Raw genomic sequence first — 14,262 nt, 5'->3', positions numbered from 1 at the left:
AAAGAGTGTCAGAACAGTCTCTGGAAATCTGGAAAGTGGGTGCATATATGGAAGAAGCGAGGAATAAAAGTTGAGGTGTGCAGTCAGCCTGGATTTTAGAAGTTTACTTGAGAAGGTGGGAGGGAGCCACCTGAAAGAATGCGTGCATGCTGGAGTTGCTGGGGAGAGTCGGATGACTCAGGGAGTGGAAGGAACAATGTTGGAGAATAGACGGTAGAAAACAGAGAGACCACCGACCTGCCTGTGATGCGAGAGCAACAGACCTTATACTTTGGTTCCAATAATTTGAAGAGCTTAAGATTCCATAGAATCTCGGAGGGGCAGATGTAATGCTGGAGCATCAGCCCATAGCAGATAGCAGTCCTCCATTCACATTGAACTACGGACAAAGGCCTTGTCGACTGTGAGCAACTCTGATTTTCCAAAGAAAGCCATGGATCGATGGAGGATGTCCAATCTGCGATTGACTTTGGAGGCCAGCTTTGCTATGTGGTCGGCCCAAGACATTTGTTTGCCCGTGGGTATAAGCTTGAAACGGGGTGGGTGAGGTAGGATCGAGTGAGGTGGTGTGCATTTGACATTTTAGATTGGTCATTATTGTACTTATACAGCTCGTCTGAAGACAGGAAGACCTACCCGTTTGTTGTCCGGTTTCTTATGTGTGTGAGATGTACGAAGGTGATCTTGAGGAATCGTAAGCAATGGCCGTATTTTGCAAACGAAATCCAAAAGAGAGTTTTGAGAGCCATCCCATAATGCAGGGCACGCCGCCATGTTGGTTTGTTCACATCCCCAGCAATGGCAAACGGTATTGCATCAGTAGCTCGACAATCCGGCACGTTATTCGCCTTATTCTGACTTACTGCAATGAAGGTTACACTAATTATTTGGCCTTATTAGGTCTTGCTTACTTTTTCTCGATTGTTTAGTTTGCCAACCAATATGGCGCCCGCGAACTGCATCATGGGTACTGAAATCCCTCATTTTTACTACAACAGCAGCGATTATCACACCAGTGTACTGGAACCCCACTGTACAAACTTGAACAAAATCCTCTCTAAAGGGGGAAAAAACACACAAATGCCAATGAACACAAAAGGATGGAATTCTATGAAAGCGACAACTTCGAGTTCCAACGCTATTCCTCCCAAACCCCTTAAACACGTGACCATCTCATTTGTCACCAGTAATACGAGCAACGAGTGACGTCCCCACGTCACGAGCTGACGTCACAAGCAATTTGAAGGCACGAGCGGCGCCTGTGACTGGCGGACGGCGGCATGGAGGGCACATTTACAGATTACGCGGTTTAATAGCATGCATGTGGAACCAGAAATCCTGAGCCGGGATCACACCGCTCCGTTTTAATAACGCCGTCATGCAACAAACGTTCGACAATCCGATCCGAGGTTGAAAAGCTTTTTTCGCTCTCGCTCAGCGGGTAACCGTAAAACCTTGTCTTCGCTTCTCAGCCAAAGCACCTTAAACGTGACCGCGACGAGGTCCGAGAACGTATGGGGTGAAGAGACCGGAGGCGGACGAGGCTGCAGGTTGGTGAACGTGATGCGCTCTCCCTGGTCCTGAAATCCCATCGCGCTGCGGCACGCGCTCACTCCGCACCCCTCGTCCGCTTCTGTGACACATACACACCATGGTCCAATTGATACTCATACACCATGGTCAAATTGATACTCGTACACCATGGTCAAATTGATACTCGTACACCATGGTCAAATTGATACTCGTACACCATGATAAAATTGATACTCCTACACCATGATAAAATTGATACTCGTACACCATGGTCAAATTGATACTCGAACACCATAGTCAAATTGATACTCGTACACCATGGTCAAATTGATACTCGTACACCATGGTCAAAATGATACTCGTACACCATGGTCAAATTGATACTCGTACATCATGATCAAATTGATACTCATACACCATGATAAAATTGATACTCGTACACCATGGTCAAATTGATACTCGTACACCATGGTCAAATTGATACTCGTACACCATGGTCAAATTGATACTCGTACACCATGATAAAATTGATACTCCTACACCATGATAAAATTGATACTCGTACACCATGGTCAAATTGATACTCGAACACCATAGTCAAATTGATACTCGTACACCATGGTCAAATTGATACTCGTACACCATGATCAAATTGATACTCGTACACCATGATCAAATTGATACTCGTACACCATGATAAAATTGATACTCGTACACGATGGTCAAATTGATACTCGTACACCATGGTCCAATTGATACTCATACACCATGGTCAAATTGATACTCGTACACCATGGTCAAATTGATACTCATACACCATGGTCAAATTGATACTCGTACACCATGGTCAAATTGATACTCGTACACCATGGTCAAATTGATACTCGTACACCATGGTCAAATTGATACTCGTACACCATGGTCAAATTGATACTCATACACCATGGTCAAATTGATACTCGTACACCATGGTCAAATTGATACTCGTACACCATGGTCAAATTGATACTCGTACACCATGGTCAAAATGATACTCGTACACCATGGTCAAATTGATACTCGTACATCATGATCAAATTGATACTCGTACACCATGGTCAAATTGATACTCATACACCATGGTCAAATTGATACTCGTATACCATGGTCAAATTGATACTCGTACACCATGGTCAAATTGATACTCGTACACCATGGTCAAATTGATACTCGTACACCATGGTCAAATTGATACTCGTACACCATGGTCAAATTGATACTCGTACACCATGGTCAAATTGATACTCGTACACCATGGTCAAATTGATACTCGTACACCATGGTCAAAATGATACTCGTACACCATGGTCAAATTGATACTCGTACATCATGATCAAATTGATACTCATACACCATGATAAAATTGATACTCGTACACCATGGTCAAATTGATACTCGTACACCATGGTCAAATTGATACTCGTACACCATGGTCAAATTGATACTCGTACACCATGGTCAAATTGATACTCGTACACCATGGTCAAATTGATACTCATACACCATGGTCAAATTGATACTCGTACACCATGGTCAAATTGATACTCGTACACCATGGTCAAATTGATACTCTACACCATGGTCAAATTGATACTCGTACACCATGGTCAAATTGATACTCGTACACCATGGTCAAATTGATACTCGTACACCATGGTCAAAATGATACTCGTACACCATGGTCAAATTGATACTCGTACATCATGATCAAATTGATACTCATACACCATGATAAAATTGATACTCGTACACCATGGTCAAATTGATACTCGTACACGATGGTCAAATTGATACTCGTACACCAAGGTCAAATTGATACTCGTACACCATGGTCAAATTGATACTCGTACACCATGGTCAAATTGATACTGGTACACCATGGTCAAATTGATACTCGTACACCATGGTCAAATTGATACTCGTACACCATGGTCAAATTGATACTCATACACCAAGGTCAAATTGATACTCGTACACCATGATAAAATTGATACTCATACACCATGGTCCAATTGATGCTCATACACCATGGTCAAATTGATACTCGTACACGATGGTCAAATTGATACTCGTACACCATGAACAAATTGAAACTCGTACACCATGGTCAAATTGATACTCGTACACCATGGTCAAATTGAGACTCGTACACCATGGTCAAATTGATACTCATACACCATGGTCAAATTGATACTCATACACCATGGTCAAATTGATACTCGTACACCATGATCAAATTGATACTCGTACACCATGATCAAATTGATACTCGTACACCATGATAAAATTGATACTCGTACACGATGGTCAAATTGATACTCGTACACCATGGTCCAATTGATACTCATACACCATGGTCAAATTGATACTCATACACCATGGTCAAATTGATACTGGTACACCATGGTCAAATTGATACTCCTACAACATGATAAAATTGATACTCGTACACCATGATCACATTGATACTCATACACCATGGTCAAACTGATACTCGTACACCAGGATAAATTGATACTCATACATCATGGTCAAATTGATACTCGTACACCATGGATAAATTGATACTCATACACCATGATCAAATTGATACTCGTACACCATGGTCAAATTGATAGTCGTACACCATGATCACATTGATACCTCGTACACCATGATCAAATTGATACTCGTACACCATGATCAAATTGAAACTGGGACACCATGGTCAAATTGATACTCGTACTTCTTCTTCTTCTTCTTCTTTCGGCTGCTCCCGTTCGGGGTCGCCACAGCGAATCATCCGTATGATCCGCATAGTTATTTGGCACATGTTTTACGCCGGATTCCCTTCCTGACGTAACCCTGGTCGCCTCTTACGACACAGGGATATGGTACACCTATTTTAACCGGGGTATACACCGGCCCAGTACACTGGTACTCACTTCGCCGACCTCAGAAGGATGACAGGCTGAGTCAACCCCGTGGTGTATTAATTCAGTGGCCCAACGGGGCTTGAACTCAGGACCTTTTGGATCCCAAGCCGCTGCCCTAACCACTGCGCCAACACCAGGCTATCCAAATTGATACCTCTTACACTGTGGAGAAATTGATACTCGTACACCATGATCAAATTGATACCACTTACACTGTGGACAAATTGATACTCCGACACAATGGTCAAATTGATACCTCGTACACAGTGGTGAAATTAATACTCGTACGCTGTGGACAAATTGATACTCGTACACCATGGTCAAATTGATACTTGTTCACCATGATCAAATTGATACTTGTACACAGTGGTCAAATTGATACTCATACACCATGGTCAAATTGATACTCGTTCACCATGATCAAATTGTTACTTGTACACAGTGGTGAAATTGATACTTGTACACAGTGGTGAAATTGTTACTTGTACACAATGGTCAAATTGTTACTTCTACACAATGGTCAAATTGTTACTTGTACACAATGGTCAAATTGTTACTTGTACACAATGGTCAAATTGTTACTTGTACACAGTGGTCAAATTGATACTCATACACCATGGCCAAATTGATACTCGTTCACCATGATCAAATTGATACTTGTACACATCTCGGTTGTTGCTGATAAAGATCTCGAAACAAGCAGGGTATTGTGTACCGGTCCACAAACATAAATTGATATACCGTGTGTGTGTGTGTGTGTGTGTGTGTGTGTGTGTGTGTGTGTGTGTGTGTGTGTGTGTGTGTGTGTGTGTGTGTGTGTGTGTGTGTGTGTGTGTGTGTGTGTGTGTGTGTGTGTGTGTGTGTGTGTGTGTGTGTGTGTGTGTGTGTGTGTGTGTGTATATATATATGAGAAATAAATGGAGTTAATAATACATACACGATGAGTGCATAGCTTTTTATTTAACGAGGTGTGAATACATGTATGGCATCAATCCCAATGCCTGGCAGCATAGCCAAGAGGTATGTGCATTTGCCTCTGAGCTGGGTTCAAATCTTGACTTGGTTGGGTTAAAACTTGACTCGGCTATAAACTGTCATCCTGATATTTTGCATGCAGGCAGCATCATGGGAAACACATTAAGCCCGACGTCCCATCTGCCAGCGATGGTCGTTGGTGGATATTTAAGATGCGAAGACGTATTTCACTAAGAGTGCTTGAGCGAGGGATAGCACCCTGAACAAATTACAATATCCTTCGCTAATTTTCTCACCATCTCACACATGGCAAGCCTGGTGAGTGGGCCAATAGTCCAGAGAGGCCTTTATCCTGAAGGGGACTGAATATAGGTTAAAATGTGTGCGATGTGTGAAAATGGGCCAGTCAGGGTCAAAGGGCTCGGAAAGAGCACACAATATTTATTTAATATTTTAATTTAATACCCAAAGCTCTTTCTAACCACTGACTGACTGATATTAAAGATCGGTACTTGCGGATTCGCGCCCGCCGGCGTGCGAGCGGCCACGTAACTCGAATCGCGGCACGTCGCCCACCGGACGGACAATCCCGTCGTGACCCTCTCGGACTAACGCCGGGAACTAGTCACGGGTGGGCCTTTCGGCCTCACCATGATCGTGCCAATCGGCCCCCCGCGTGGGATAGGGTTGCTCGCCAAATTCGACCTACCTAAGTACCCACACGGGGGGTAGACCGGGCGATCGCACCTCACCGCAGGTCGACTTCGGACATGGGCCACTTTAAGCGACCCGTTCCGTACTATCGGGATAACCGAGCGGTGTTATCGTCAACCCCGACGGTTCGATTAATTATCGGGCGTTTTAGCCCACGACCAACCCTTTACGTGAAGTAAGATGGAGATTCAATAGAGGAAAAGACGAAGCGAAATGGGAAAAACAGTTCAACATAAAGCACATTTATTTCGCGATGGCACACGGATAGCACACATATACAATTATACACCAAAAGCAAATGTAAAAGAAGAAACACCACAATAATGCACAAAAAGCAAATGTAAAAGCAAAACACAATGCAGATCTCGCACCGACTACCGAGCACACGGCAACACTTATACAGTTTTACTTCACAGACGGCGCCGACAACACATATACTCAAAGCAAAAGAAAACGGGACCACCCTCCACGATGAGGGGGGCAGACGGGCCTGGGGCCGAGACCGCATCAAGCCTACCCGTCTGGTGATGAGCCGCAAAATGGCGGTGGCGCCCCGACTCCGCGGGCCTCGCGGACAGTGTCTGGAATGGGGTGGGAACGGGGCCCCCTTCTCGCACTAACTCAGCACGGGGGGGGGGGGGGGAAACAGGAGGGGGTTGTTGATGCTCGGGGGGATGAGGATATCTCGCTGGTTCGGGTCCCGCGACGAGCGTCTCCACCGCGACCTCGGTCGCGTTATCGGCCTCCCCTCTCCGCAGCTCCCCGACTCTGACACGAGCGCCCTCTCGACTGCCTTCGCCGCCGCCGCCACCTCTCCAACTCTCCACAGCTCCGTCCAACTGCTTTCTCCGACCCTTCTCTTCACTGACTTCCTGACTTGACTTGACTTGACTTGACTTGACTTGACTTGACTTGACTTGACTACTCCAACTCACCCTTCCCAACTCCACTACTCGGCGAGCGAACGCGGCCCTTTATAGCCCCCGGGCTTCGCTCCTTTACCTTCGACCCTTTACCTCTGGCTGGCTCCCCATTGGACAGAGGAAAAGTGGGCGTGAATGCTTTTTCATCCACGAATCTGCATATAGCGATTATACTCCGACGCACCTGGAGGCGGGGCCAAATCGCCCCACGCTCGCCGATAGGATGGAACAGAAGTGGGCGTGAATCGTTTTTGATCCGATTGCTTCGGAAAGGCTGGTGTTTTTGCACCCGCTGCTCGGTGCTCACCCTGCACGAGTCCAGGATCGGCGCCCACAAGCGGCGCGGGAATGGCGGTGATGCGATGGTTGCGAGAGCGAGATGTGACGGCAAGGGTCGTGGCTGTTGTTGTGAAGCGGCGTTGCGGTTGGTGGCTGTTGTGTGATGGCTGTTGAGACGTGGTTGGTGGTGGTAGTAATGGTAGTAATGGCGGCTGGTCCAAAATAAAGATAGTAAAAGAAAAACGGCTATCTAAAAGGGTCGCAGCCCGCATGAATGACATTTATTCCCTCTAAACAACGGGTTTGGGCCTAACTACACATATACTTACAGAGATATCTCACCTAAGGGACCTGAATGGTGGTTTGCGAATTTCGTCAACCACAACAATAGGTTAAAATGTGTGCGATGTGTGAAAATGGGCCGGTCAGGGTCAAAGGGCTCGGAAAGGGCACACAATATTTATTTAATATTTTAATTTAATACCCAAAGCTCTTTTTAACCACTGACTGACTGATATTAAAGATCGGTACCTTCCACGTGATGTTGAAAGCTGACATTTTGCATGCCGAGGACATCGACGTCCATACACTGGGAAAAAAATCACAGAACCATCGGAAGGGATCCATAAATGAAAATATAAATAAATGAAAGTAAATAAATGAAAAAAATCCAGGTGAGCGATCCGAGACAATGGGGAAGCTTGCTCGGTCCGTTATTTCATACAATGTGTAAGCATACCCCGTTATTATTATATATAGACGATGTGAAATGGTATGTGGATCGTCTATTTGTCTCGGTATTTATGTTCACTATTTGCAACCTCAAAACCTCTCCCTCACCCGCACCACCTATCCCTCCTTTCCCCAATAACCACGCATTCATTCAACAAATTACTTTTATGTTTGAGGTTTGCTTTAACTTGCTCAAGGATCCACCGATCCGACTGTTAATTACAGCAAGGCGTTTCAATGTATGTATACATGATACTGTGTCCCAGTGGAGCACTCGATATCATTGGATGTTTAACTTTGATATAATGCAAGCACATGGGACAGCCGGCTTAACGCCTCCACCACTGGAGAATGCACTCTATGATGCATCCCCCCTTGGTGATATCTGTATGCATTTCTGTGCTTTTACAGGATAGTAGCAGCAGGAAACCCAGGTGACCGTTGCACGCTGGATGACCTGCGGGTCGTGGTACTTGTTCGTCGATCTCTGTAGATCTCTCATGATGGTTCCATCTCCTTTCTCTCTCTCTCGTTTCCTGCAGCTCAGCTTGATGGCGCAGGCAGAGCGCACAGGTGGCCCAGTCATCCGCAATGGTCTTGTGTGTAATGGGCCAGCCAGCATTACCAAGGGTACACCAGGGACCCGGCCTAGACAACACGTTATATCTTCGACGCCTTCAACAGCGACGATTTCTCTCGTATCCCCACTCTCCTCCTCTTCCACTTCATCTTCACATGCAACCCCCTCCTCAACAAGCTCTCAAGCACACATCCTCACCACCATCAGTCCATCCTCCACACAACCCCCCGTGGGTCCACCCACCCTCTCTGGTCCGTCTGTCTGTACGTCCACCTCGTCTGCTGCATCTTCCAGCACTGCCCAGTGTGAGCTGTTGCTCAATGAGAAATTTCTTACGCGCCTCTTCTGGTACTTTTACAGTGGAGAAAGACGCGGACTGGCTCAGGTAAAATAAAAAAAATTCTCATGTGACACTTCAATGGATTGCCTGAAATCTCGAGAATATATGTGAAAGAAGTCACCTGTTTTCCTGCGGTGCCTGTGATTGGTTGTGAAGCGACACCTGTGTGTGCGTGCGTGCGTCCATGCATGTTTATTGGACGCGATGGATATTTCTGCCAAATCACGATTCACAGAATCTGGAAATTGCTCGACCGAAGCATCAATTTAGATGGATATAGAAAGGAATGTTTGTCTGTGTTTGCAGGTGTGCCATGTGTGGTGCCAGGTGTTATACCAACCATGCTTTTGGGAGGGAATAACCCCGGTTCTGCATTGCTCCGAATTGTATCGCTGCTCTCCCAACAATTTGACTGTCCCTCTAGGTGAGTACCCCAGGAATGCGACACAATTTCACCGGGAGGTTTTGGATGGCAGGACAGCACATTGGTAACAAACTCACGTTTGAGCTATCTCTTGTGGGTTCGATACCCAACCCGGCTAGAAACGAATATCCTGGTGCTTTACAGGTGGCCATTACATAACCGAGTTTACCATCCATCCGAGGGTCACTACGATGATTGTCCCTCCTGCTAGCATTCGCTGGTCGTTGTAAATATCCCACAATGCCTTTCCAAGAGTTGACTGTTGTGGGCTGATGGCCTAGAAAAAAACAAAATTCCTGCTCTACCTCCAGGGGCACTGCCATGCTGCCAGAAATGACGCAGCCAGCAGTCATGTGCTGCACCCAAATCTATGAATGAGAAGGGTTTTCTCAATAAACATTAGGAAATCCAGTAAAGTCTCTACATTAGATGCCCAAAAGCCTGGAAGAAACAAGTTATTAGCCATTATTGGCAAGACATCGTAACAAAGGTGCTCAGCAGGTGGCACGCTCACGAAACACCGGCATCCTGGTGCAATGCCAGCAGGGGGCGCTACATCTCGGAGCATGCAGAACTTATTTGTCTTTCGCTGAATCGTTTTCCAAGAAGCCCAAAGCTATTTTTTGTCACATGGTGCGTTGATGTTTCATCATTGTCTACAAACTTGATTCCACAAAGTCCTGACGTCACTGAGAGAACATACACTTAGTTTTTATTTTTTTAAGTTATCTTTATAGCAAGAAATAGCCACATCCCAACAAAATGATCCCCACCACATGTGCTCCACGCATGCCTCTTCCCTTCCCTTACTCTTCTCAAACATTACTCATTCTTTTCCCACAATTCCTACACCCTGATTCATCCTTCCTATCATCCGCCCTTCTCTTCCTTTTCTCATTTGGCTCTCCCTACCAACTCCCCACAACCTCGGTGACCGCATCAGTGTATTTCGAAATAGATGGCTCTCCCCAAGATCCCAACAACATCATATGGAGGCAAAAAAAAAAACAAGCAAACACAAAAGGGGGATTTAAAGGGGATACAAGTAGGATACCATCATGATCCTCTTCTTCTTGTGTATGGTAGGTTGGCTGCCAGGTAGCTATCATTTTTTGGGGGCACGACTATGCTGCTGATGCTGCACCTCCATTACCAGCATGCTGGTATTCATTTTTCCAACCTCAGAAGGTTGAATGACAGGCTGAGTCAACTCACCTGGGGTTAATTCAATGGTGTGACGGGGGGGCTTGAACTCAAGACCTCAAGATCCCAAGCCAGCCACCATAACCACGAAGCCAACACCAGGCTATAGTAGTAGTCAGTGAAAGACAAACCAAATGTGTAGGTAGATAACATAGGCCTTGAAATGAAAGTGGTAGGACATTGAAATAATATCAGAGGTTGTGAGTTCAAATCTAGCTGAGGGCAGCGGAATTTAGAGTTTACTTTTAACCTGAAAGTTGAGCTTGTGCTATGAGGGGAATTTCAATGTCGCTTTAGCAAAATGAAGATTTCTTCTGTAAGTTTTTTCCATATCACACTCATTTTACCCGAACAGATGGCAATCATTCAGACAAGCAGTTTGTCAGCCTGAACAATTTCTCTCGCTGTGGTTTTGACTCCTTCTGCCTCGTGGGGGTCTCCGACCTGGACATCTGTGAGTTCATCGACAATTACCCTCTGGCCAAGCGCGGTCTACGCTCACTCAGCCTCAAGAGATCGACCATCACTGATGCTGGCCTGGAGGCAAGTACCATGGAAACCTTGATGATCGGAGATGTGATGTGAGGAGCCTGGGGAACATTGAGGATATCTAGCTTGTGGAACATGCACTTTGAATAACATGGAATGGTAATTTCAGATGTTGAAAGCACAATTATGATAAGATGCTGTAATAGTCCTGACCATGAGTATAAGTTGGGGAAAGATATTACTGTTGGGAAAAGTGGGGCAGATGATTCCCCCCTCTCCCCCCCCCCAGCTCTCACCACCTCCACCTCCACTGCATAACCTCTAGTCCTGGTTATATGTTTGGTATCTAGAGCTTCTACACCTCACGGTTCTCTGGATGATGCGATAGCAAGCAATTTAAAATGAAAAATGTTCAGCACTGTGCACTGAAAAAAGACCAAGGAGGAGAGGAGGGCAGTGGGGAGGGAAGAGATAATTTTTGTCCACCTTACTCGATACATCAAAAATTCTCTCTGTTTACAAATGCATCTCTTCCTGTATGAATTATCTACAATGCATATGCACAGGTGCTTCTGGAGCAGATGCAAGATCTGGTCAGGCTGGAACTCTCTGGTTGTAATGACTTCACTGAAGCAGGTTTGTGGTCTGGACTAAATGGGCGCCTTGAAGCTCTCAGCCTCAGTGACTGCATCAATGTTGCTGATGACGCCATAGCAGCCATCACCCACTTGCTGCCTCGCCTATCAGAACTCAGCCTGCAGGTAGAGCAGCCAGCATGTAGTGATAAGGACCATTCGGTGTGCCTTACCTTTATCCTTTCACTCAATGTACATCACCCAAGTGCCCAACAACTGAGACCAATACCTGACAACTTTGCTTCTTCTTTTTTAGGCATACCATGTAACAGATGCCGGGCTTGCTTGTTTCTCGTCGCGCCCGGGCCTGCCTGCTCTACGCCTTTTGCAGTTACACTCCTGCTGGGAAGTAACTGACCGGGGTGCTGCCAGCTTGAGCCGTGGCCTACCTGTGCTGCGGACGCTTAGCCTATCAGGTTGCTCAAAATTGACAGACGAAGGTGTGGAAGCGGTTGTATCAGGCATGCGTAACTTGCGTAGCCTTGACCTGTCCTGGTGTCCCCAGCTCAGTGATATCACCCTAGAGGCCCTCGCCTGCGAGCTTCCTGGTCTGCAAGAAATTGTCCTCGACAGGTGGGAAAAGATTACTTGATAACCCAACAATGTATAAGCTTAAAGATTAATTTCAGAAATCAGGGTTCATAGTCATGAGAGCAAGTGGTTGGGATTGATGAGCAAATTGTGAAAGTGAGATACTGCTTAAACGAGTGGGGTACGCCATTTATGCTGTGTAGACATCTTAACTAACAATATCAAACAGAGAAGCTCATGCTGAGGAAACAAATAATCATGGAGAGTTATTTCATGGAATGTCGCGTCACGTAGATTAGCTCTTATTCAAACAATAACCTTCAAACTTTCACGTAAGTAGCATACACACAACCTTATTACTTTTTGTCACTTCTTATGACTGCGAGAGTTTTCAATGGGTTTCACTCAAACTGGTGAAAGACACCAGTTAAAATGATCAGATTTAATCATCATTTCTCCGCCACCTAAGGTGGACGGAAGTTATCTTTTTACCCCTGTATGTCCATCAGTCCGTTTGTCTGTATGTGAGCAGGATATCTCAAAAAGTTATGCACAGATTTGGACAAAACTTGGTGGACAGGTTTGGTGTGTGACAAGCAGGAATCGATTCTATTTTGGTGAAGATCCGGATCCAGATACGAGAATTTTTTAATCGTTTATGTGATTCTTCACCGTTGAGAGATTTGGGACAAAAACGATATATAGCATGATATTTCAAAAAGTTGTGGATGAGTTGTGACAAATCGAGGTGGATGAGTTGGTTCGGTGACAAGAACAAGCCGATTCGATTTTGATTCAGGTCCAGATCCAGATCCAGCCTATCAGTGGGATACAAAACGTAAACTGTTCAGCCTGGCAGAGGTGTGCACTCTTCCAAGTGTCATCGTAGTTTGTTTTGTAATCTTCAGAAACTTGAAAAAAATCTCAGGTTTCTTATCAGACAACAGCCAATATAAATTAAGCGATTCTTACAAAACGTTCAATTAAATCCCTAAAGTGCCGAACACACAGTCAAACATCCAGACAACCAGATGAGATGATTAAAGAGCTGACTATTCATCCCTGGAAGGAATACAGCAACTTATCTTTGCATAGAGGTGGCAAACTTCATAAAATAGCGTACGTCTCAGTGAACGGGCAGGAAGCCAGAGTGAGCCGCCACATATATATATATATATATATATATATATATATATATATATATATATATATATATATATATATATATATATATGTGGCGGCTCACTCTGGCTTCCTGCCCGTTCACCTATATATATATATATATATATATATATATATATATATATATATATATATATATATATATATATATATATATATATATATATATATCGACTTTCTCCACCCTCAAGGTGTTGCCATCAGTGCCCGGATGGTGTCGGCCAATGGTGATCCATGCTTTCACAGGTAGATCGTTTCAGCCAATCGACAATGCCGATCCTGAACCAATCAGTGCCTTGACCACCAACCAGTGTGGGCCAATGGGCACGTTGCCTTCCTCACCACTACTCAGGATGGCCATACTGGAGGGCACTCCCCCCACCCATTGAATGTCAGATGGCCAGAGATTATTCTTCCCCCCCCCCCCCCACAATGGTGTGCCAGAGGGATGACGTAACTCGGTGCACGACTTGAATTGCAAGTAGGCCATGTCATTGTCAGAGATGCACGGAGCACCTACCTCTCATAAGGTCAGACAAGGGCAGCACAGGACAAGAGGATCTTACCGAACCTTGGCTAAAATTACTTGGCCCATCCACATATCTGGGCCACATCAGACAGCTTTAGCCTACTTATTACATATGCTTAACACAGGCAAGTCCAAACCTGTGGTTTAAAGTGGCACAGATGTTGCAGTCATAAGACGTTTGTTTTGGAACCATATTTAAAAGCTCGGTGACTGGTCCCCACAGAGTTGCCACCAGATTC

At 45.2% G+C, this 14,262-nt stretch overlaps 1 protein-coding gene across 1 annotated transcript in view; it reads left to right on the top strand.

Annotated features, from left to right (window-relative positions):
* Positions 1-1,384: 1,384 nt before the first annotated feature.
* Positions 1,385-14,262, top strand: part of FBXL16 (F-box and leucine rich repeat protein 16) — a 31,584-nt gene continuing 18,706 nt past the window's right edge. The window contains exons 1-6 of the mRNA XM_085861318.1: positions 1,385-1,550; positions 8,653-9,075; positions 9,337-9,454; positions 11,013-11,200; positions 11,713-11,907; positions 12,038-12,354. Of these exons, the coding sequence (XP_085717444.1) occupies positions 8,662-9,075; positions 9,337-9,454; positions 11,013-11,200; positions 11,713-11,907; positions 12,038-12,354 (1,232 nt within the window). The 5' untranslated portion in view covers positions 1,385-1,550; positions 8,653-8,661. The remainder of the gene's footprint in view (positions 1,551-8,652; positions 9,076-9,336; positions 9,455-11,012; positions 11,201-11,712; positions 11,908-12,037; positions 12,355-14,262) is intronic.

Source organism: Eptatretus burgeri, chromosome 17 (genome assembly GCF_056783735.1).
Source record: "Eptatretus burgeri isolate ZD-2024b chromosome 17, Ebu_testis_v1, whole genome shotgun sequence".
Lineage (NCBI taxonomy): Eukaryota > Metazoa > Chordata > Myxini > Myxiniformes > Myxinidae > Eptatretus > Eptatretus burgeri.
The sequence above is the reverse complement of the archived record's forward strand: the minus strand, read 5'-3'. Positions and strand labels throughout refer to the sequence as shown.